The 26401-nt window shown below is 42.4% G+C and overlaps 1 protein-coding gene across 1 annotated transcript in view; it reads left to right on the top strand.

The window, feature by feature from the left end:
• Positions 1-219: 219 nt before the first annotated feature.
• The window catches only part of endou (endonuclease, polyU-specific), a 66503-nt gene continuing 40321 nt past the window's right edge, over positions 220-26401 (top strand). Inside the window, exons 1-6 of the mRNA XM_060846724.1 lie at positions 220-286; positions 11785-11904; positions 12863-12988; positions 15176-15190; positions 18858-19017; positions 20545-20747. Of these exons, the coding sequence (XP_060702707.1) occupies positions 220-286; positions 11785-11904; positions 12863-12988; positions 15176-15190; positions 18858-19017; positions 20545-20747 (691 nt within the window). The remainder of the gene's footprint in view (positions 287-11784; positions 11905-12862; positions 12989-15175; positions 15191-18857; positions 19018-20544; positions 20748-26401) is intronic.

Here is a 26401-nt window from a genome sequence, read left to right on the forward strand (position 1 = left end):
GTGGTGGGAGAGAGGAAGGTGGAAAGGCACAAATGTGATCTGACCTATTTCTTATCCTCTGGGAATTTTACACCAGGCATTGATATGTGAGTTCTCAGAATATATCCCAGTCTGGCAATGGTCCAGTGCTACAAAGCTGCAATGTGATTTGTCAATTCTGTGAACTAAAGAACAATATCAGAGGATAGGAAGTAATGTGTGGGTCACTCCAGACTCATCATGATGTTACCTCTTGTGATTCTGTTTGTTCTCCTGAATTCAGCTACTTCTGGAATTCTCAAAGAAAGTGAGTATCTGTTTCTCTGTGCAACACTAACACTCTGGCATTCCTGCCCTTTTTGTGCTCAATGTGCCAATCTATGAACGAGACCTCAGTTCCTCATTTTCACAATTCATTTTAGAGCACTGCTATTTGGCTCCTGAGCCGAATAAGGTGCAAGTTACAATCTAAAGTTGCTCAGAGCACCCTTGCCTTAAAATTGCAGGTCAATCATCAGAGATTAATTATTAAGTTTTGTTTTCTTTTAAAAATAGGTGGTAGCATGTTTCCACAAACTTTGTTGTGAAATCCAATCTAAAAATGATCCTTAACAATTGTTTTTGGGGTAAAAGAGCTTATCATGAACACATTCAAACCTGTGAGCTGGCAAATTGGATGCACAGGAAGCAGAGGGTAATAGTGTGAGGATGTTTGTTAGATTGGAGGCCTGTAACTTGTGGAGTGCCTCAGCGGTCGGTGCTGGGCCCTTTGCTGTTTGTTATCTCTATCAATGTTTTGGATTAGAATGTACAAGGCATGATTAGTAAGCTTGCAGATGACACTAATTCATGCTGTATCGTGAACAGTGAGGAAAGTTCTCAGAAATTGCATCAGGACCTTGATCAGCTGGAGAAGTGAGCCAAGAAATGGCAAATGGAGCTTAATATAGATAAGTATGAGGTCTTGCACTTTGGAAAGTCAAGTCAATACAGGAGTTTTATGGTGAATGGTAGGGCCTTAAATAATGTGGAACAGAGGGACTAGTTCACGGTTCTCTGAAAGTAGAGTCACAGGTAGACAGTGGAGTGAAAAAGGGCACACTGGCCATCAGGTCATTGAGTATAGTATGGGAAGTTATGTTGCAGTTGTACAGGATATTGGTGAGGCTGTGCTTGGAGTATTATGTTCAGTTTTGGTTGATGGTTTTTTAAACCTGAAAGAGTGTGGAAGAAATTTACAAGGGTTGCCAGGACTCAAGGGTTTGAGTTATGAGGAGAGGTTGGACAAGCTAGGACATTTTTCTTTAGAGCATAGGAGACTGAGGGGGATTTTATCAAAGTGTATAAGATCATGAGAGGCATTGATAGGATGAATGCACTTAGTCTTTTTTCTCAGGTTTGGGGAATCAAGGATTAGCGGGCATCAGTTTAAGGTTAAAAGAGAAAGAATTAAAAGTAACTTGAAGGGCCACTTTATTTACACAGAGGGTGGTATGCATATGGAATAAGCTGCCAGCAGAAGTGGTTAAGGTGGTACATTAATAACATTTAAAAGGCATTTGAACAAATACATGGATAGGTAAGGATTATAAGGATGTGGGCCAAGTGCAGGGAAATGGGGTTAACATTCTGGTTAGCATGGACCAGTTTTGGCCGAAGGAGCCTGTCTCAGTGCTGTTTGACTGTATCCTTGGGATACGATTGCAAAATCATCCTTTTGTCATTGGACAAATGTTGCTGCCAAGATCACTGGTTTGTATAGTACCCTGAAAGGTGGACTGAGGTGAAAAATCACTTCTGATTATGTAAAAAGCCTCTTGACACTGCTCAGTTCATGCAAACCATGATTTTTTTTTGGCGGGGAGAAACACATTCACTTGTATGCATTTAATTCCAACCCCTACACATCGTTGTGTCATGCAAAAAGTTTGCAATGCTCATGTCCACAAACCAGGCACAACATTAAAAAAGGACAGAGCTATAGGGGGAAAGGACTGACCTTAGCTGAGGAGGTGGAGGAAAGGGAAGAGTGGAGTGAGCAAGGACCATCCCTATTCCATCCCCATCTCCATCTCCATCTCCCTCTTCAGATTTATGGCTCAGCAAACAAAGCCCAGTATCTTGCTCTGCACCATTACTGAACCTTGCTGTGACCTGGACTATGATTTGGAGATGCCAGTGTTGGACTGGAGTGTACAAAGTTAAAAATCACACAACGAGCTTTCGAGGCACTGTATCTTCATCAGGTGGTTGTGGAACATGACCATTCAGCAGAGAACTTACAGCAAAAGGGTTGCAGTGTCATGGAGTCATGAAACAATTTTAGTTAAAAATTACATAACACCAGGTTATAGTTCTTAAACAAATTTAGATTAAGTCTTTCATCTTTTAGAATGGATATGGTGGTTTAGGGTTTTTAAATATGTAAATCCCAGAATTACATTATCAAGGTGGGGTCAGCTTATCTATTCAAAGGTTAAAAAAATCACACAACAACAGGTTATACTCCAACAGGTTTAATTGGAAGCACAAGCTTTCGGAGCAGATGGTTGGACAAACACCTGATGAAGGAGCAGTGCTCAGAAAGCTAGTGCTTCCAATTAAACCTGTTGGACTATAGCCTAATATTGTGTGATTTTTAACTTTGTACACTCCAATCCATCACCGGCATCTCCAAATCATGACTATTCATAGGTGTCATCTCAGCTCAGTCAATGCATTAAATGTGTGAAGGTAAAGTCTGCACCAATGTTCAATTAATTCTATTCCTAAAGTGGGGCTTACAGAATCTTACATGGACTTATGCAGTTTTGAGCAAAATAAAATATAATTCTGCAAATACAAATTCACCCCATGAACATATTGTGTGAGGGTGCCGGAGAGACCTGGCAGATGTGTGTGAATGTGCGCGTGTGGGTCCACTGTGGGGGTGGGGACTGAGAGGTCAGGAAGAAGATTGCAGATTAGGAAGGTGGTGCTGAGTTCGAGGGTTGGGACTGAGACAAGGTGGGGGGAAGGGAAATGAGGAAACTGGAGAAATCTGAGTTCATCCCTTATGATTGGAGGGTTCCTAGGTGGAAGATGAGGCACTCTTCCTCCAGCCGTCGTGTTGCTATGGTCTGGCGATGGAGGAGTCCAAGGACTTGCATGTCCTTGGTGGAGTGGGAGGGGGAGTTGAAGTGTTGAGCCACGGGGTGGTTGGGTTGGGTTGGTTGGTCCGGGTGTCCAAGAGGTGTTCTCTGAAACATTCCGCAAGTAGGCGCCTGTCTCCCCAATTTCGAGGAGGCAACAACGAGTACAGCGGATGCAGTAAATGATGTGTGTGGAGGTGCAGGTGAATTTGTGGCAGATATGGAAGGATCCCTTGGGGCCTTGGAGGGAAGTAAGGGGGGAGGTGGGGGCACAAGTTTTGCATTTCTTGTGGTTGCAGGGGAAGGTGCCGGGAGTGGAGGTTGGGTTGATGGGGGGTGTGGACCTGACGAGGGAGTCACGGAGGGAGTGGTCTTTTCAGAATGCTGTTAGGGAAGGGGAGGGAAATATATCCCTGGTGGTGGGGTCCATTTGGAGGTGGCGGAAATGACGACGGATGATACGATGTATATGGAGGTTGGTGGAGTGGTAGGTGAGGACCAGTGGGGTTCTGTCCTGGTGGCAATTGGAGGGGCGGGGCTCAAGGGCAGAGGAGCTGCAGTGGAGAGCATCATCGATCACGTCTGGGGGGAATTTGCGGTCTTTGAAGAAGGAGGCCATCTGGGTTGTTCGGTATTGGAACTGGTCCTCCTGGGAGCAGATGCAGCGGAGACGAAGGAATTGGGAATATGGGATGGCGTTTTTACAGGGGAGCAGGGTGGGAGGAGGTGTAGTCAAGGTAGCTGTGGGAGTCGGTCGGTTTATAGTAAATGTCCGTGTTGATTCTGTCGCCCGAGATAGAAATGGAGAGGTCTAGGAAGGGGAGGGAGGAGTCTGAGATGGTCCAGGTAAATTTGAGGTCAGAGTGGCAGGTGTTGGTAAAGTGGATGAACTGTTCAACCTCCTCGTGGGAGCATGAGGCAGCACCGATACATTGATTCTCTTGATGCTGCCTGACCTGCTACACTTTTCCAGCAACACATTTTCAGCTTTGATCTCCAGCATCTGCAGTCCTCACTTTCTCCTAGAAGATTTTAACCTACTGCGAATCCTCTTGCAAGGATGCCTTCCTTGAAGAAGCTCTCTTCCTCCCTCTACAAGGATTTCAGTGAGTCCCTCTCTCAGTGCACACCCCAGGTCATCTCTTCTGCCCAGAAGCTCTTCAGCCACGTTCTCAAACAGACTCGCTAACCTTCTTCCACCTATCACATTTCTAACGCCCCTCCCCGAAGTCCGTCCTCCCTACCTTTTATCTTAGCCTATTTGGCACACTTTCCTCATTCCTGAAGAAGGGCTCATGTCCGAAACGTCAATTCTCCTGCTCCTTGGATGCTGCCTGACCTGCTGTGCTTTCCAGCAACACGTTTTCAGCTCTGATCTCCAGCATCTGCAGTCCTCACTTTCTCCTAGAAGATTTTAACCTCCTTCACTGTCAACTACATCTCCAATTTTGGTGTCATGTGCAAACTTACTATTATACCTCTAATGCTCACATCCAAATCATTTATGTAAATGACGAAAAGTAGAGGGCCCAGCACCAATCCTTTGGCACTCCACTGGTCACAGGCCTCCAGTCTGAAAAACAACCCTCCACCATCACCTTTGAGCCAGTTCCCCCTGTATTCCGTGAGATCTAACCTTGCTAACCAGTGTCCCATGGGGAACCTTGTCGAATGCTTTACTGAAATCCATATAGATCACATCTGCTGCTCTGCCCTCATCAATCCTCTTTGTTACTTCCTCAAAAAACTCAACCAAGTTTGTGAGATATGATTTCCCATGCACAAAGCCATGTTGACTATCCCTAATAATTCCTGCCTTTCCAAATATATGTACATCCTGTCCCTCAGGATTCCTTCCAACAACTTGCCCACCACCGATGTCAGGCTCACTGATTGAAAGTTCCCAGGCTTGACCTCACCACCATTCTTAAACAGTGGCACCACGTTAGCCAACCTCCAGTCTTCTGGCACTTCACCTGAGACTATCAATGATACAAATATCTCAGCAAGAGGCCTGGAAATCACTTCCCAAGCTTCCCACATAGTTCTAGGGTACACCTGATCAGGTCTTGGGGATTTATCCACCTTTATGCATTTCAAGACATCCAGCACTTCCTCCTCTGTAATATGGACATTTTTCAAGATGTCACCATCTATTTCCCTACATTCTATATCTTCTATGTCCTTTTCCACAGTAAATATTAATGCAAAATTATCGTCTAGTATCTCCCCCATTTTCTGCGGCTCCACACAAAGGCCACCTTGCTGATCTTTGAGGGGCCCCATTCACTCCCTAGACACCTTTTTGTCCTTAATGTATTTGTAAAATCCCTTTGGAATCTCCTTAATTCTATTTGCCAAAGCTATCTCCTGTCTCCTTTTTGCCCTCCTGATTTTCCTATTAAGTATACTCCTACTGCCTTTATACTCTTCTAAGGATTCACTGACATATACCTGACATATGCTTCCTTCTTTTTCTTAACCAAACCCTCAATTTCTTTAGTCATCCAGCATTCCTTATACCTACCAGCCTTTCCTTTCACCATAACAGGAATATACCTTTTCTGGATTCTCGTTATTTCATTTCTGAAGGCTTCCCATTTTCCAGCTGTCCCTTTACCTGCGAACTTCTGCCTCCAATCAGCTTTGGAAAGTTATGGCCTTATACCATCAAAATTGGCATTTCTACAATTTAAAATTCAACTTTTAGATCTAGTCTTCCTTTAGCATCACTATTTTAAATCTAATAGAATTATGGTCACTGGCCCCAAAGTGCTCCCCCACTGATACCTCAGCCACCTACCCTGCCTTATTTCCCAAGAGTAGGTCAAATTTTGTACCTTCTCTAGTCGGTACAGCCACAGCATCAAGGACCCGGCTTCAATACCCACCTCAGATAACTGTCTGTGTGGAGTTTACACGTTCTCCATGTGTCAATGTGGGTTTCCTTAATGTGCTCTGGTTTCCTCCAACAATCCAAAGATGTGCAGGTTAGGTGAATTGGCCGTGTTAAATTGCCTATAGAGTTCAGGGGTATGCAGGCTATGTGCATCCGTCAAGGGTAAAAGTAGGGGAATGGGTCTGGGTTACTGTTCAGAGGGTCAGTGTGGACTTGTTGGGCCTAATGGCCTGTTTCCATAATGTAGGGATTCTACGATTCCTCTGGCAGCTTGTTACATACACATACCACCGTCTGTGTGAAATAATTGCCCCTTAGGACCTGTTATATCTTTTCCCTCTCACCTTAAACCTATGGCGTCTAGTTTTGCACTCCCCTACCCTGGGATATTCACCATATCAATGCCCATCATGCTTTTATAAACCTTTGTGAGGTCTCCCCTCAGCCCCCAATCCTCCTGGGAAAATAGCCCCAGTCCATTTAGTGTGTCCCTATTGGCTCAAACCCTCCAATCCCAGGGACATCCTTGTAAATCTTTTCTGCACTCTCAAGTTTAACAGTATCTTTCCTGTAGATAAGCAGGATGCCGGAAGAACACAGCAAACCAGGCAGCCTAAGGAGCTTCAGGTGATTTTTTAAAATGTCAGATACAAAACAAAAAAAGCATTTGTTAGGTTTGTGGATTCTGCATTTGATATAGAAGACGTAGAGGGCCTCTACAAGTTTGGGAAAGAGAGGCCTTGAGCTGGGGGCTGAGCAGAGGGAATGGAGGTGCCGGCACACTGCAGAGAGGGTTGAGTGGAGAATCTGGAGGGAGAATTGTTTGTAGAGGCATTGAGGCTTTTGTAAGTGCGGAGCATCAAAGATAAGTCCAAAGTTTGAGGTTTAAAATGTACTTGTCGGCCATGGAGGATGAGATGGTTGCAAAGTCAGCAGCTCAGGAAGGTCACATGACTGTAATAGCAAATTTGTTTCATGGTGTGGTCAAAGAGCTGAAGGGCTAAAGAGGTCACAGCAGTGTGGCAGTGATTAAGGCATTCACTGGGTTGGCAGTGAGAAACTGACTCACTGAGTTAATCTCCACAAACAGTTGTCCCTCTAGATTCCCCATTCAACCCTCTCTGCTATGTATCAGCACCTCCATTCTATCTCTTCATCTGTTCACCATCTCAAGGCTTCTCTTTCTCAAATTTGTGGAGGACATCAACTCTTATATATCCAATGCAGAATTCACAAGCTCAACAAATGGTTTTTCTGTTTAATATTTGACATTAAAAAATTACCCGAAGAAGGATTGTACCGAAAAATCGATATTTTCACCTTCTAATGCTGCCCGGCTTGCTGTGTTCTTCCAGCATCCTGCTTGTCTACTTTGGATTCCAGCACCTGCAGATTTTTGGTCTCTAACATTTTTCCTGTAGCAGAGAGACCAAAATTGAATGTAGTATTCCAAAAATGGCCTAGCCAATGTCCTGTACAGTTGCAACATGGCATCCCAACTCCTATACTCAAGCTACTGACCAGTAAAGGGCCGTGTATCAAATGCCTCCTTCATTATTCTGGGAGAAAGTGAAGTCTGCAGATGCTGGAGATCAGAGTTGAGAGTGTGGTGCTGGAAAAGCACAGCTGGTCAGGCAGCATCCAAGGAGCAGGAGAATCGATGTTTCGAGCATAAGTTCTTCATCAGGATGCTGCCTGACCAGCTGAGCTTTTCCAGCATCACACTCTTAACCCTTCTTCATTATTCTGTCCACCTGCGATTCTACCTTCAAGGATCTATGAACTTGCACCCCAAGGTCTCTTTCTCCGGCAACAGTCCCCAGGGCATGGAGGTTCATCTGATTTTAGAATAGGATAGAAGGCCAGCACAATATCATGGACCAAAGGTCTGTACTGTGCTGTACTGTTGTGTTCTATGACCGTACCATTAATTGCAAAAGTTCTGTTCTGATTTGCCTTACCAAAATGCAACACTCTACATTTCTCAAAGTTTTGTGATTTCATGTAGGCTCTAGGGAAGAAACAGTAAATTGTAGATGCCATCATAGGAACAACATTCAGCCCCTGGAGCTTGTATATGGGTGGCATGGTGGCTCAGTGATTGGCACTGAAGGTTCAATTCCAGCCTTGGTTGACTGTCCGTGTAGAGTTTGCACATTCTCCCATGTCTGCGTGGGTTTCCTCTGGGCGCTCCAGTTTCCTCCCACAGTCCAAAGATGTGCAGGTCAGGTGTATTGGCCATTCTAAATTGTCCATAGTGTTAGGTGCTTTAGTCAGAAGGAAATGGGTCTGGGTGGGTTTCTCTTCGGAGGGTCAGTGTTGACTTGTTGGGCTGAATGGCCTGTTTCCACACTATATGTATTCTAATCTATACCATTCAATGAGATTATGGTTGACCTGTGGACTAGGAGGAAGTGAGGACTGCAGATGCTGGAGACCAGAGTTGAAAAATGTGGCATTGGAAAAACACACTAACTCTATATAGAGGTCATGCTGCAGCTGCACAGACATTGGTTAGGCCACTTTTTGGAATATTGCGTGCAGTTTTGGTCTCCCTCCTATCAGAATGATGGTGTGAAATTTGAAATGGGTCAGGAAAGATTTACAAGAATGCTGCCAGGGTTGGAGGATTTGAGCTACAATGAGGCTGAATAGGCTGGGGCTGTTTTCCCTGGAACGTTGGAGTGTGAGGGGTGATCTTAGAGAGGTTTATAAAATCATGGATAGGATAAGGAGACAAAGTCTCTTCCCTGGGGTGGGCAAGTCTAGAACTTGAGGGCATAGATTTAGGGTGAGATGGGAAAAATTTAGAAGGGACCTAAAGGATAACTTTTTAACACAGAGGGCGGTACGCATACAGAATGAACTATCAGTGGAAATGTTGGAGGCTGGTCCAAGAACAACATTTAAAAGACATCAGGATGAGTATATGAATTGTAAGCATTTAGAGGGATAGGGGCCAAGTGCTGGCAAAAGACGAGATTAGGCTAGGAATCTGGTTGGCGTGGATGAGTTGGACTGAAAGGTCTGTTTCCATGCTAAAACAAAAAAATAGCAAAGAAAATTACAGCACAGGAACAAGCCCTTCGGCCCTCCAAACCTGTGCCGATCTAAATCCTCTATCTAAACCTGTCGCCTATTTTCTAAGGATCTGTCTAGATACATCTTAAATTATGCTATCGTTCCTGCCCCTAACATCTCTGCATAAAGAACAGTCCATGCATGTCTCCCCTAAACTTCTTCCCTTACCTTGAACTTGTGACCCGCAGTAATTGAGTGCACCACTCTAGGAAAATGCCTTTTGCTATCCTATCTATACCTCTTATGATTTTGTAGACCTCAGTCAGGTCATAATGAAAATAATTGTAATCTACTCAAAATCTCTTCATAGCTAGTGCCCTCCATACCTAGCAACATCCTAGTGAACCTCCTCTGCACCCTCTCCAAAACATCCACATCCTTCTGGTAATGCAGTGACCACAACTATGCGCAGTTTTCCAAATGTGGCCGAACCGAAGTTTTATACAACTGTAACATGACCTGCCAACTCTTGTATTCAATAACCTGTCCAATGAAGAAAAGCATGCCTTATGCCTTCTTGACCATCTATTAACCTGTGTGTCCCCCTTCAGGGAATAATGGACCTGAACACCCAGATTTCTCTGTGCATCAAATTTCCCCAAGACTTTTCCATTTACCTGAGGGTGGAATCAAACCCAGGTCCCTGGTGCTGTGAGGCAGCAGTATTAACCACTGAGCCACCGTGCCACTTTGTGTGCAGAAGTGCTTCCAATTATCACTCGTAGAATCCCTACAGTTTTAATGCAGGCCATTTGGCCTATCAAGTCAACACCAACCCCCTGAAGAGCATCTCACCCAGATCCACCCCCCTTGCCCTATCCTTGTAACCTGCATTTTCTCTGGCTAATCCACCTGGCCTAAATATCATTGGATACTACGGACAATTTGACATGGCCAATCGACCTAACCTCCACATTTTTGGACTTTGGTAGGAAACCCACGCAGAAGAATGTGCAAATTCCAAACAGACAGTTGCCCTAGGCTGGAATTGAAGTCCCTGGTGCGATGAGGCAGCAGTACTGACTACTGAGCCACCGTGCTGTTAACCTCCAAGACCAATAAATCCTCCTTGAGATGTGGTTTCCAGATCTGCTCAAAGTACCCCAAGTGGGGTGCAACCATTGTTTTTTCATGACTGCACATAACTCCTGCATCCTTATACTCCAGTCCTATGAAAACATACAAGCCAATGTTCCAGTAGTTTTCTTGATTATTTTCTGCACATGTTCATGCCATTTTAAAAATCTATCTGTCTGAACTACCTAGTCTCTGAATATCCACTGTATTTAATTTCATATTCTCTTGAAAATACCCTGATCTATCCGTTTTGGGTCCAAAATAGATAACCTCACACTTGCTTACATTGAACTCTATCTGCCACAATTGTGTCCATTCATTTCAGCTATCATTATACTTTTAAATTTGCTGCCATCAACTGTACTGTCTAGAATACCATTAACTTTGCTTAAGAAAGATGTCATTAAACTTACAAAGGTGTTACTAAGTTTGGAAGGTTTGAGCTATCGGAGGGACTGGATGTGCTATGACTTTTTTCCCTGGAGATTGAAGGGTGACCTTTTAGAAGTTTATAAAATCATGAGGGGTGTAGATAATGTGAATAGCTAAGGTTTATTTCCCCAGGGTAGGGGAGTCCAAAACTGCAGATCTCGTGTTTAAGGTAAGAGGAGAAAGATTCAAAAGGAAGCTGAGGGGCATTTTTTTCACAGTGGTGTGAGCTGACAGAAGAAGTGGTAGAGGCAGATAGAATTGCAATATTTGAGAAATGTTTGGACAGGTACATGAATTAGGAAGGTTTAGAGGACTATGGGCTAAATGCAGAAACATGGGACTAGTTCAGTTTAGGAAAGCTGGTTGGCACGGATGAGTTGAGCTGAGGCGTCATTTTGCATGCTGTATAACTCCATGATTTATTGCTGATTCCAGTTTTTTCTATTTCATTATGATTGTGTACTTATGAAAGGTTACTGCTTCAAATCAGTTACAATTAATTTTGTCATAGATTGAACTGATTTTGAATTAACAACGAATAAAAATGACTGAGCGAAATTGGGGCATACAAAATAGTCTATAATTTGGAACTCCATCCACTTCATTCAACATCACAATGCATATACATATTGGCAACAGTGTGTATTATCTACAAGAGGCACTATAGCAACTCACCAAGGGCCCTTCAACAGTGCCTTCCAAACTTGTGGCTTCTACCATCAAGAACAAAGATAGCAGAGCACCATGGGAACACCACATCTGCAAATTCCCCTCCATGCAACACACCATACTTGCTACGAAATATATCACTGTTCCTTCACTGTCACTCAGTCAAACTTCCTAGCTCCACCATATGGATAACAGATCAAAGTGGCAACTCACCACAGCACTTTCTCAAGGCAACTGGGAATGGACAATAAAAGCTAGCCTAGCTCATGACATGCACATCTTATAAGCAAAACATTAAAACCAAAATAATATGTTCCTGTGCTCCTGTATATATACTTCTTAGTGTCCCTGCCCAACTCTCACGTCCTCCCAACCTCCCCAGCACCCCTCCCCCTCTTTATGGGCTTTCCATCCACTCCATCAGTTTCTGATGGAAACTGATAGATCATTTCAACCCGAAGACCAGACATACAAGGCAGATTTAGTCATTCCATTAATTTCTACGCTTGTTCACAGGAAACAAGGATTCATGTGTTGGTCGCTGCGGGGATCATGTAAACCATAATTATAAGTGTCAATGCAATAGCGCATGTGTGCGCCATGGAGACTGTTGCACCGATTACAACTTGTGTAATGGTAAGTAAAGAACTAATGACATTCGAAAAGCTAACAGGATGTTCAGCTGCTCAAGTACAAAAACAGTAGAACAACAGTGATGACACTTCTCTTCCAGGTCACTATCACAGGCTGAATTTGACTTAGCAATTTCCTATTTGATCCTGAGTTAAATTCCTGACTTCAATCTCTCTATTAATAAGACCACATAAAATTTACTCTCTCTCTCTCTCCCTCTCTCTCTCTGGATTTGTTTCTGTCTTGCTCTCTCTCTTTCTTCTACTCCCATGCTAGTAAATTTGCTATTCACTGTCTCTCTTTTAGTCTCTCTGACTGCATTCACGCTCCCTTTCATTGTCCTGCTGTTCCAGTCTCTATCTTTCTAGGTATTCTACACTGATTGCATTAGCAGACTTTTTTTTAAAACTTGGTGTCTCTCTCAACCATACCTTATCAGAGGCATTATCTTTCTTTTGGACATGGAACAGTACAGCACAGGAACAAATCCTTCAGCCCACCAGTCTGGGCTCCCTTTTCACTCTTGCTATTTCCCCCATTCTCCTCACTATTTCTTCCTTTCTCTCTCTCTCTCTGGTTGAATGTTTAAAGTCTGCTTTCTCTAACATTGTTTATCTTCCAGATCTGTTTGGTTCCCAAGAAGAGTTGTTGGACTTTAAACACTAACTCTGTTTCTCTCTCCAGAGATGCTGCCAAGTATGCTGAGTTACTTCTGCACTTACTGTTTGTAATTTTCTCTCCCTATTGTGACCTCTTTAACCAGGTGTTTCCTCACGTTCTAACATCCCTGTATCCAGTACGATGTTTAAAAGCTGTCTAATTGCACTTATATTAAGTACCTGCAAATGTTTGCAGTGTTAATATACTTCTGTCTTGAGTAGTCAGTCTCCCAAATGTGAGAAAGTTTACAAGTCTGCAGAGGTCATGACACAACTGAACCTGCTGTTTTTACTCATTGCAGCGGGGTTGTCATGCAGGGGAAGGTGCAGTGAAGCTTATAATCCCAACAACCCCTGTCACTGCAATACCAAGTGCAGCCAATATCACAATTGCTGCCAGGACTACTCTTCTCAGTGTGGGGGTAAGAGTGAACTGTACTAATTATGTTCGCGTCTCTCTTTTCCTCTTTCTCTCTCACTCTGTCTCTCCCTACCTGACCCCTCCCTCCCTACACCCCCCCCCCCCCCCCCCGCCCCACCTGTTTGTTTCCCTCAAACTTCCCTCTGTCTCTTTCCCAAAACTCTGAAGCATTGTGAACTGTGAAGTATATAGAACCTCAAAAAGATAGGTTGGTGCAATGGCAGACAAGTGGCAGATGAGGTTCAATGCAGAGAAGTGTAAAATAATTCATTTAGGTTGGAACAATGTAGAGAGACAATATAATGTAAAGGGTACAATTCTAAAGGGGTCATAGAAGCAGGATCTAGGTGTATATGTGCATAATTCCTTGAAGGTGCAGGATAACCTGAGAGCAGTTAATAAAGCATACACTACCCTGAGCTTCATTAAGAAGATTTTCACTAACACTTGATTCCCTAATTGATTAAGAATCTGTCTTTCCCAGACATAAATATACACAAGGACCCTATTCCCACAACTTTCTGAGGCAAGGAGTTCCAAAGACTCTTAAGCCTCCAAGAAAAAACCTTCTCCTCATCTCAGTTTTAAATTCATGCCCCTTTTATTTTGAGATTATGTCCTCTGATCCAAGATTCTCCCCTGAAGGGAAAACAGCATTTATCCTGTCAAGTGCCTTAAGAATCCTAAAAGTTTCAACAAAATCACCTTTCATTCTTCTAAATTCCAACGATTATGTTCCCGATCTGCTTAGCATTTGCTCCTAAGACAATCCTTCCATACCAGGAATCATCATGGTGAACCGTAAATGAAATATCTTTTCTTGAATAAATAGACCAAAACTGCTTATTGCTGTGGTCTCACCAGCACCTAATGCAATTAGAGTAAATTTTCCTAACTGTTATACTCAACCCCCTTGAAATAAGAGCTAACATTCCATTTGCCTTCCCGATTACCCACTGCCCCTGTATGCTAGCTTTCTGTGTTTCATGCAGAAGTACCTTCAAGTTGCTTTGTGTTGCAGCTTTCTGCAGTTGTTTTTCCACTTAAGCAATGCACTGTTACAAAGACATACCCTCTGGTCCATCATGTCTATGTTGACTGACCAACACCATAGTATGCCTGTCCCATTTACCTGTACTTGGTCTATAACCTACTGTGCTATGGCATTTTAGTTGCTCATCCAAATATTTTCTGAACTTTCCAAGATTACCTGCTACCTCTACCGTCTTGGGCAGTACATTCCATATTTCTACCACAAGAAGAAGACAGGGGAAGACGTTTCCTTAGATGTCCTCTAAACGACTTATTCTTCACCTTAAACATGTGCTGTATGGGCCTTAGACACATCTGCCATGTGCAAAATATTCTCACCTCTCATGATTTTGTCCACCTCAATCAGATTCCCCCCTCAGTCTCCTCTGCTCCAAGGAACACAAATCTAGCCTATCCAATCTTTCGTCACAACCGACTTCTCATCCCAGGCAACATTCCAACGAATCTCTCTGAAGCCTCCCCAGTGCAATCAACTCCTTCTGATAGCGTGGCGACCTAAACTATAAATAGCATTCCATCTGTGCCCTAGCCAAAGTTTTATAAAGTTCTAAGACGTCTTCCTTGGTCCTATGTTCTACAAGTCAGGCTAATGAAGGCAAGCATTCTGTATACTTTCTTCACCTCCCTGTCTAGGAACTACAAGCATCTTTTGAATTCCTTTCCAAAGCAAAAAACTTCACATTTGCCCGCATTCTATAAACTCTATTTGCCAACTTTTTGTCCACTTACCTAACATATCAATATCTCCCTGTAAACTGTTTGTATCCCAGTTGTAACCTGCATTTCTATCCATTTTGTATCATCCACAGATTTAACTATAGTACGCTAGCTTCTATCCTCCAAGTAATTAATATATAATGAAAACCATTGCAGTTGCAGCAATCAACCCCATGGAACACCTTGGTTTAAAGGTTGCCAACATGAAAAAGAATCCTTTATCCTCACTTACTGTTTCCTGCCCATTAGTCAATTATTAGTCATTACTCCATGCCAGTATACTACGTTCGACATCATTTATGACTTAATCTTTTGTGAAGAGTAGAAGTATAAGAAGAACAGAGGGGTCTAACATACTGGCAGGAGGAATTAAACTAGTTTGGAGGGGATGGGGTTGACCATTAGGGAAGGGGTTAACCATTAGGAAAGGGGTTCACCAGTAGGGCAGGAGCTCGAACGTTTTTACCTTGTGTGAGTAACAGAACAATAATATGTTTCTACGTCAGGATGGTAAGCGGCTTGAGTGGAAGTGAAAATGATAGTGTTCTAACGTATCTGCTGTCTTTGTCCTTCAAAGTGGTTGTAGTCATGGCTTGGAATTTGCTGTCTTTGGAGACACATCATGTAGTTAGAACACAACGCGACTATTGGGTGTGCGTGTATTTTGTTAGTGTGGTGTTTATCAAGTGGATTATTTTGACCTAGTTGGTGCCAAGCTTCTTGATTGTTGTTAGAACTGGACTCATCCAGGCATTTATCCATCAAATTCCTAACCTGTGCCTTGTTGATGGTGGAGAGGCATTGGGGGCGGGGGGGGGGAGGGGGTTTGGGTGGGGGTGTGTGGTTTGGGGGGGTGGTCAGGAGGTGAGTTACTTGCTTCATGATTCCTAGCCTCTGACCTGCTTTTGTCGCTACAGTATTTATGTTGATAGAGGGGATTCTTATAGAATAGAACATTTGGCCCAACAAGTCCACACTGACCCTCTCAAGAACATCCCACCCAGACTTAGCCCATTACCTTGTCCATCTAACCCTGCATTCCCCGCAGCTAATCCACACATCCCAGGACACTAGAGCAATTTAGCTTGGCCAATCCACTTAACTTATACATCTTTGGACTGTAGGAGAAACCAGAGGAACCCACATAGACACAGGGAGAACATGCAAACTCCACACAGTCACCCGAGCCTAGAATTGAACATGGGTCTTTGGCGCTGTGAAGCAGCAGAGCTAACCACTGAGCCACCGTGCTGCTGCTGGTAATGCTATTGAATGCTAAAGAGAGAGGGTTAAGACTCTCTACTGTTTGAGATGGTAATTCCTTGCCATTTGTGTGGTGTGAAAGTTCCTTGCCATTTTCCAGCTCAAGCCTGGATATTTTCTAGGTCTTGCTGTGTTTTAACATAATAGTATTGAGGATTTTGCAGTCATTAATGAGCATCCCATTTCTGATATAATGATGGACAGAAAGTCATTGATGAAGTAGCTGACAATGGTTAGGCCTAAGACACTACCTTGTGCTACTCCAGCAGAGGTGTCCTGAAGCTGAGATGAATAACTTCCAACAACCTAAACCATCTTCCTTTGTGCCAGCTCTGACTCCAGCCAATGGGGAGTTTCACTGACTGCAGTTTTGCTCGAACTCCTTGATGCTGTACTCAAGCGAGTGTGGACTTGATGTCAAGGGAAATCACTCTCATCTCACCTCACCTCTAAAGTTTAGCTCCTTTTTCTATGTTTGGACCAAGGCTCTATGAGTGGCCCAGGTAGATCCCAAGTTGAGCATCAGCGAGTAGGTTATTGCTGAAAGTGGGACTGTTCTTGTCTACTTCTGTCATTTTACTGTTGATCAATAGTAGATTGATGGAACAATAATTAATTGGGTTTTTTGTGCATTCTGCATACACGATATGTGTGGTACTGGAACAGGTTTGCTAGGGGCATAGCATGTTCTGGACTGCAGGTCTTCAGTACGATAGCCAGAAAATTGTCGAGGCAATTAGCCATTGTCATCTCTGGGAATTACTCAAATTGGCTGAAGACTGGCATCTGGAATCATTCACTCACCACATTTGGCTGAAGACCTTTGCAAATGCCTTTGCACTAATATGCTGGGCTCCCCCTTTGTTGACAATAGGGATGTTTGTGGAGTCTCCTCTTCCAGTGAGTTGTTCAATTGTGCACATTCATTCACAACTAACTGTTCAGAGCTTAGATGTGATCAATTGGTTGCACAACTGCTTAGCTCTGATGATCAGTTGCTCTTTGTGTTATTTGTCATCCCCTGATGGAGATAGTAAAGTGGAAGTTATACTAGGCTGTGGGGTTGTAGATTATGTTGGAGAACAGTTTGGCTGCTGTTGATGGTCCATCATGCTTTGTGGATTCTGGATCTGTTCAATGTCTTATAGCACAATAAAAGTACCACACAGCATGATGGTATTTCTCAATGTGTGGTGGGGCAGCGAGAGTGTGTGTGGTGGTAGTACATGGGAGTCAACAGGAGGTTTCCTTGCTCATTTTTTATTGGACCTGATTAGACTTCTAACTCTAGACTTTTATTGATGCACCATGATGAGTTTCAAACTCACACCCCTGGTTCCCCCAGACCTGGGTCTCTGATTTATTAGTCCTGCAACAAAGCCACTAGGCCTTCACTTCCCCCTTTATTCTTCTTACCAAAGTGCATAACCTCACATTTTCATGTATTTTATTCCATTTACCAGATTTTTGTCCACTCACCCTAACCTGTTCTATGTTCCCCTCTTCAGACTCTGTGTTATCCTCACCTCTTCCCTTCCTACCTATTTTTATAACATTCGCAACTTTGCTTATAATACATTCAATTTTCATAAATAATTGTGGTCCCTGTGGCTCCATTAGCTGAATGACAAAGATCCCCCGTCCACATCCAAACTCTTTGTCTTCTGTCAGTTAGCCAATCCTCTAACTGTGCCAATATATTACTCATTTGGATCACAAATAAGCATGAGAGTGGCAAAGGCATAGAATGTATTCTGGGTAGGAACTGCACTGTCATGGCTAAGAGTGGCTTGGTAGAGATGGTTTTTCTAAACATACTATATATTTCTCAGTTTATTGTTAAGGCTTGATTGTAGTTTTGATCATTTTCCCAATGAGTGAAGTTTGGCTAACTGATCTGTAGCCTCTATTTTCCATCTCCCTCCTTTCTTGAAAATAAAAGGAATATTGTGAACTCTTTTAAAATCCTCGGATCTAGATAATAGGGATTTATTGGATTTTAGACCCTAAATTTCTTCAGTACATTTTGGCTCAAATGAATTATCATAATTTTCAAACTCTTTTTACCTTTTTTATTGCCCCTTGTTTTGTTGTGCAACTTTTGTTTTCCACTGTGAAGAAAGATGAAAAATGTTTGTTATGTCTTTGGTGATTTCCTTATTTCCAGTGATAATTTCTCATGTCTCTGTTCCAACTAATTAATTTATTTTATGCAACTTCTTATATCTTTGTAAATATTCTTACAATTTGGTTTTATACTTTTGGCTACTTTATCCTCATGACTTTTATTTTTCCCTTTTCATCAGATGATTGCCCCCATTCCCTCAGTGCTCTATAATGTCTGCAACTTGGACTGTAGCCTTGCAACTCTGAATCAAAGTTGCACTATCTTCAGTCACTTATTGCAATTATGGTTGTTTGGGACTGCAATGTATCCCACAGATTTTGACATACTGTAGTCACAGCACAGCAGTATTAGCCTAGGTTAAATAGTTAATAACTTACATAGATAAAATAGTGGAATGTCTCATTATCCTGGCCTGGAAACAAAGGCCTGGAAACAACTTGTCATATTTGGAGGCAAGAAAAGGTAGTTAAAAAGATCATCTCTTCTCCATCTGTTTTGAATTCTCACATGAACCAAATTTCTGACTTTGCATTTGATCTCCATGTCACACAGGTTGCATTCCATACATGCCGCCTTCCTGTTTGAGTCTCACTCAATCTCTATTGCCACACATTTTTGAGTTCTCTAGTTTACTCCCTCTTTTCTTCATACTGACTGGGTTTGCAAATCATGGAGAATTCCTGGTGTTGTTGATATAAATTTTATTAACTTGCAGGAAGCGAAGTCGGTTTTACCGATGAGGAAATTCTCGTAGTTTCTGAGCAGATTTATTCTCTGGACACCAACAAAGCAACAAAGAATGAGATACATCTTAATCTTCAGCACTCTGTTTTCGAATCGCAAACTGGGACTAAGATTGATTATGCCCCACAGCGGTAGGTGCATTTGCGCAACTTGAGATCATCCAATAATCTGTATCTAGTTTTATTACCCATCATAGAACATAGAGCATTACAGCACAGGTACAGGCTTTTTGATCTATCAGTTCTAAGCTGACCTTGATGCCATTCTAAACTGATTCCATCTGTCTGCCTGCCTTTCCATAACCCTCTCTTCCCCATTGGTTCACATGCCCCCTGTGTATGTTGATTACATTGATTCCTTGGCAATGTCTCAAATTTAAATTTCTCATTCCATCTTTTCACATCTTATTTCAGTTATGGGCCAGGCCAAAGCCCCTCAAATATGTTAAGAAAATAGCCCAGACCCTAACTTTTTCTTATTTTACAGGTGAGTGTAAGGCAGTTGCAATTTAACTGGTTAGAATACCCAACATTAAGCAAAACACACTTTATTCATGCACTATAGTTAAAACACAATCAAAGAAAGAGGAAATTGGAATAACTTAACTCTAACTGGATAACTTAACAGAATATTAAGACATGCGGTGAGCTCTGTTACAATCAATGACTGTTGGTCATAGAGTCATGTAGCATGAAAACAGTTACTTCGGTCCAACTTGTCCATACCAATTAGGTTTCCCAAATTAAACTAATCCCATTTACCTCCATTTTGTTCACATTCCTCTAAACCTTTCATATTTGTATACCTAAATAAATAATTTTAAATGTTGTAACTCTACCTGGATTGAGAGTGTAGTGCTGGAAAAGCACAGCAAGTCAGGCAGCATCTGAGGAGCAGGAGAATCGATGTTTCGGGCATCAGCCCTTCATCAGCAATAAGCCCGAAATGTCAATTCTCCTCCTCCTTGGATGCTGCCTGACTTGCTGTGCTTTTCCAGGACTACACTCTCGACTCTGAGCTCCAGCATCTGCAGTCCTCACTTTCTCCTAGTCTACCTGCATCTACCACTTCCTCTGGCAGTTCATTCCATATACAGTTTACAAGAAAGAGAACACTGATGAAATATCAGTCATGGTGAAAAGGTAGAGGGAATAAATAGAGTTAAAATTGATCAGCCTTATGTACTGGAAAGATTGGCTGTAGTGGAATAAGTAAGTCACCTGGTAGAGATAATGCATCCCAATTTCTAAAGGAAGTTGGAGTGGAGATTGTCTAGTGATATTACCCTCCCCACGAGAAAATGCCCCATTAAAAAAAATCCGTCGAGATATGAGAGAGAAAAATAAATCATGTAGTGTGTGTTTGGAAGCCGGGACGTGCTGCCAGAGAGTGGGATGAAGAAGGGGTCGACAAAGCCTTTTGAAAGAGAATGAGCAGGGCTACAGGGAGAAATTGGAGGAATGCCACTGCGTGAATGTATCCTTTACAGACCTACCAGAGACAATGTGGATCAAATAGCCTCCTTCTGCGATACAGGACTCTGTGCAAGGGATAAGCATACTGCTGCATAATAAAGCATACAATACAAAAAAATAACAAAACCATCTAATACAGCACACAGCAAATCTCACAAACCGCATTCCAAATTTTACATTTAGGCTTTTTGCTTACGTGAATGAAGAGGTTTTGTTCTCAAGGCCAACTTTTGCTAAATTCATCGCACTATTAAACAACTACAACCGAATGACTGGCATCGCAGAGAAGTTCACAGTGGAGCAGCTGGCAGAACAAGACATGTTCATCACAGAGATTATGAAGAGTTCCATCATGAACAAGCTGTACCAGGTCTTCCGGTCAAAGAGTAAGTGCTGAATCTTCTCTTTTTTGGCTAAGTGCAAGTTTTAATGCTTTATCTCCATTAGACCAAGTGAGATATCTTGCCTTGTTGCTCATGTACCATTAATTACCTTTCCCATTCAAATGACTTCCCACGTGTCCAGTTCTAGCCCCATCTTATCACATACCATTCCCAGAACAGTTCATAACCCAATGAAAGACCAGATCTTTTGCATCCACAGTTATTTCTAAAAACCCAATGTTCAGTCGGACAAGCACTGTCACTCCAGAGCTGCCCTGCACAGTTCCTGACATTTGACTTGGACGTGACAGACAGGGGGATATCAGTGTCCTGTTGTGCTAGCAGGAAGACATCTAGGTCTGGACTGACATTACCACCCAGCTCAGTGCTATCTCTGGAGCCCAGCATTATGAGAAGAAGATCAATAACCTCAACTCCCTCAGTCACTCGATGTTTGCAACTTGTACCCATCTTCCATTAAGGTTCATGGACTTCTGTTTTACCTGTTACCTGCAATATTAGGGGCTAATTTCGGTAGTGTAGTGGTGGTCTCGTTCACCTAATATGCAAAACGTGCCCATATCAAAACCGTGTAGAAGCATCCTTGTTCTCGATAGAAGTCTTTTTGTTCAAGAAGGGGAGTAGAGACAGCCCTGGAAATTATAGACATGTAATCCTTGTGGATAAAGTGTTGAAAAGGGTTATAACAGATAGGATTTATTATCATCTAGAGAGGAATAAGTTGATTAGGGATTGTCAACATGGTTTTGTAAAGGGTAGGTCTTGCCTCACAAACATTATTGAGTTCTTTGAGAAGGTGTCCAAACAGATGGATGAGGGTAAAGCAGTTGATGTGGTGGATTTGGATTTCAGTAAGGTGTTTGTTAAGTTTCCCCACAGTAGGCTATTGACCAAAATACAGAGGCACAGGCTTGAGAGTGATTTAGCGGTTTGGATCAGAAATTGGCTACCTGAAAGAAGACAGAGGGTGGTGGTTGATAGGAAATGTTCATCCTGGAGTTCAGTTACTAGTGAAGTCCCGCAAGGATTTGTTTCGGGTCCAGTGTTGTTTGTCATTTATATAAATGACCTGGATGAGGGCATAGAAGGATGGGTTAGTAAATTTGTGGATGACACTAAGGATGGTAGAGTTGTGGATAGTGACAAAGAATGTTATAGATTACAGAGAGACATAGATAAGCTGCCGAGCTGGGCTGAGAGGTGGCAAATGGAAGTTAATGTGGAAAAGTGTGAGGTGATTCGTTTTGGAAGGAGTAACAGGAATGCAGAGTACTGGGCTAATGGTAAGATTCTTGGTAGTGTAGATGAACAGAGAGATCTCGGTGTCCATGTACATAGATCCTTGAAAGTTGCCACCTAGGTTGATAGGGTTGTTAAGAAGGCATAAGGTGTGTTAGCGTTTATTGGTAGATGGATTTTCAGAACCATGAGATCATGCTGCAGCTGTACAGCCACACTTGGAGTATCACGTACAGTTCTGGTCACTATATTATAGGAAGGATTTGGAAACTTCGTAAGGATTCAGAGGACATTTACTGGGATATTGCCTGATATGGAGGGAAGATCTTATGAGGTAAGGCTGAGGGACTTGCGACTGATTTCGTTAGAGGGAAGATGACTTAATTGAGACATATAAGATAATCAGAGGGTTCAATAGGTTGGACAGTGAGAGCCTTTTTCCTTGGCTGGTGATGGTTAGCATGAGGGGACATAGCTTTAAATTGAGGTGTGATAGATATAAGGCATATGTCAAAGAGTAGTAGGGATATGGAACACACTGCCCACAACAGTAGTATATTCACCAATTTTAAGGACATTTAAATGGTCATTGGATAGACTTATGAATGTGAATGGAATAGTGCAGGTGAGATGGGCTTCAGATTGTTTCCACAAGTCTGCACAATATCAAGAGCTGAAGGGCCTCTACTGTGATGTAATGTTCTATGCTCTATCTTACTTTACTCACTCTCATTAACACCACATGCACTCTTCAATGTCTACTTTCTCACTCACTCATTCACTCAGGACACCTCCTCACCTCCTCCAAAAGTCATAAACTGTGCCAACAATTTTCATCTGTGTCTTTCATTTGAGGATGAAAGCAGTGCACAATAGGGCAGAAAATATCCAGATGGGTAGCCTGATATTAGGCTCCTCACCAGACTGACTGCCTTAAAATGGCTGACTGACTGTGTCCAACGCCCTGGTCTGATATCGGAGGCTGCTCTGAACGTATTGTGCCAGTACTCCCTCTTGACTTGTGTGAGAGCTGCTGACAACATGACAAACTTCCTAGCTTTGTGTCTGTGCTAAATAACAAGGCAAGACAGAAATAATAAAAACCTGATCATTCTGGCTGAGGAAACAAAGCTCAAAAAAGCAAGGCAATGCATGAGGCAGAGATACTGTGAGCACCTTGACAGGCTCAGAGTGAGTGAGTACTAAGACAGCAAGAAAACTGCAGGTACAGGTCTGGCTCTTGAGCTGGGTATCCATTAGGGCTGAAGGTATAGCATTGAATTGCAGGAAAATATTGCAGGATTGGTGATGTGTCGTAAGAATTCTGAAAGGCTAACACATCAGATGTCATTATTGGTGGGTGCATTTCCTCACAATCAGTAATGAGCTAAGTTGCCAGGTACCCGGTCTGACTTCTATGTCAAGAATTCTCAATGTTTAGCTTGTTTTGACATGTTTAGCTATAAGACGTGGGAACAGAAGTAATCACGTCTACTCAACTCTACTTTCCTGTTTTCCCCCATAACACCTAGTTCCCTCGCTGATTAAAAATCCAGCTATTTTAGCTTTGAATATGCGTAACAACCCAACTTCAACAGCCCTTTGTGATAAACAATTCCACAGATTCACTGTCACAGAGAAGAAATCCTCCCCATCTCTGTCTTAATTGTGCGACCCTCCCCATCAATTCTGAGATTATGCACTCTGGTCCTAGAGTCTGCCATGGTGGGAAACAACCTCTCTACATCTACCATGTAAAGTCTCCTAAAAATCTGTACGTTTCAGTAAGGCTCTCATTCTTTTAAGTCCCAATGAATATAGGCCACACATATTCGACCACTCCTCATCAGACAGTCCCTCTATATCCTGAATTAGCCTCATGAATCTTTACTGGACTGCCTCCAAAACCATTTTAATTTTCTTTATACAAGGGACCCAAAACTGTTCACAGTATTCCAACTGTGATCAAACTAATGCCTCGCACAGTTTTAGCAGAGACTCCATTTCTTAATATTCCATTCCCTTTGAGATAAAGGCTGACATTCCATTTGATTTCCCTATTACCCACTGAACTTGGTTGCTAGTTTTTTTGTAATTCATGCAGAATAACTCCCAAATCCCTGTGTTCTGGTGCTTCCTGCAGTCTTTCTCCATTTAAATAATCTTCACCTTCTTCCTTTTCTTCCTGCCAAACCGCATAGCTTCATGTTTCCCTGCATTTTATTTTATTTGCCAAGTTTTTGCTCACTAACTTCACCTTTGGTAAGGAAGGAAGCTGAATATTAATGATAAGAGTTGTGGTATTAATAAGGAGTTTAACAAGCTATTACCCCTTTTAATTAGCAACTTGCCACCATTTAGTGAGAAACTCATCTTGCCCCTCATCCCTCACGAGATGCATCAAAGATGCTCCTAATGTTCACCGGATTTCTCTCTCAATTCTTCCACAAATCTCACTATAACCTACATCATTCAGGGCACAATGAGATCCTGCCTTTAGTGTGCTCTGCAGTTCTTGAACTGTTGCTCTGTCCGCATTTCACGATCCATAATATGCATTATGAAACAGACAGGTTAAATTTAACATACCGTCTGACAGCACTTGTTTCCAGTGGTACAGTGACAGGTTCCTATTTCTAGTTGTCATCAACCAGGATGTAAGCAGAGCAACACATGCATCCTGGAAGGACAGCTTCAGCCCAAGACTCCACTTCAACACTGCCCTAGACATATGCATCAGTCCATAATCAAAATACTTGGTATACATTGGTATTGGACAGTGACGAAGAAAGAGTGTAGAAAGGACGTAGATGGAAAGTGATGTAGGTGGACACATGGCAGCAGAAATTCAGCGTGGAGAAATATGTAATGGTATGTTTTGGTAGGCAAAATAAGGAGCAATAATATAATTTAAATAGTGTGATTTTAAATAAGTTTATGCACAAATGTTGTTGAAGTGGGCAGGACAAGTTGTAAAAATGTCAAAAACAAACAGGATTCTGAGCTATTGCAAAGGCAAATACTTTATGTTAAACCTTTGCAGATTGCTGATCAGCTGCAAAATTGAGAGCAAATCAGATACACACATTAAAAGGAATTAGCGAGTTTTGAGAAGATTTGTACCTCAGGTTGAGGTTCTGCATGTACGTTTGCTCACTAATCTGGAAGGTTCGTTTTCAGATATTTCACCTGAAAGAAAAGATGTCAAGGCTTTACAATCATGGTATCATGCAATGTAAACACCATAGAGCAAAACAATTCTGACCTGCTCTCTGCAAGAAATAATACAATTACAATTATGCAGGAATACAGATGATAGGAAGAGGAGGAGGCCATTTAGTTCTTCAAGCTAAACCTGCCATTCATTATAATCTTCCCTGATTACTCATTTTCATCCTCATGGCATACCCGCTGATCCTTTTAGTCACAAGAGCTACGTCTATCTTCTTGTTGCAAACACACGTTTTGACCTCAATCACTTTCATTGATCGTCACTTCCATAGGCTAACCACTCTCCAAGTGAACGATTTCTCCTTTCTCAGTCCTACAATCCCTTATCCTTAAACCATGACCCTGATTCTGGACACCCACGCCCTTAGGAACATCCTTGCTGCATTTAATCTGTCTAGTCCTTTTGGAATTTATACATTTCTATGAGATCAACCTCTTTATTCTTCTAAACTTCAGTAAATACAATCCTAACTCAATCGCTGTTTAACAACACAGGATACTCTGTATTCCATCATTTCTATTACCATCATCTTTGAACAATGAAAATAAAAGCTGCATTGATATGTCATATTGACACAGAGTACGTTTGCCCAATATGTGTTTTCTGTGAACAAAGTTTGTAATGAACGTTGTGCAACACAAGTAATAGAATATACAAGAAAGAATAAACAAAACTGTTTCAGATGATTATCATTGTTAATTGCTTAAATAAATCTCCAAGACATGGACCCCAAACTTTCTGTGTTTTGACTTTGTAAAGTTCATTTTTGTTCTTCTTTGAGTTTGGGCTCTATTGTTAATATATTTAACTCTATTTGCTTGATCTAAATATATATTTATCCTGCATGCTCTCCAGCATGGGCGGCACGGTGGCACAGTGGTTAGCACTGCTGCCTCACAGTGCCTCAGACCCGGGTTCAATTCCCGACTCAGGCGACTGACTGTGTGGAGTTTGCACGTTCTCCCCGTGTCTGCGTGGGTTTCCTCCGGGTGCTCCGGTTTCCTCCCACAGTCCAAAGATGTGCGGGTCGGGTGAATTGGCCAAGCTAAATTGTCCGTAGTGTTAGGTAAGGGGTAAATGTAGGGGTATGGGTGGGTTGCGCTTCGGCGGGTCGGTGTGGACTTGTTGGGCCGAAGGGCCTGTTTCCACACTGTAAGTCTAATCT

Source organism: Hemiscyllium ocellatum, chromosome 29, assembly GCF_020745735.1.
Source record: "Hemiscyllium ocellatum isolate sHemOce1 chromosome 29, sHemOce1.pat.X.cur, whole genome shotgun sequence".
Taxonomy (NCBI): Eukaryota; Metazoa; Chordata; class Chondrichthyes; order Orectolobiformes; family Hemiscylliidae; genus Hemiscyllium; species Hemiscyllium ocellatum.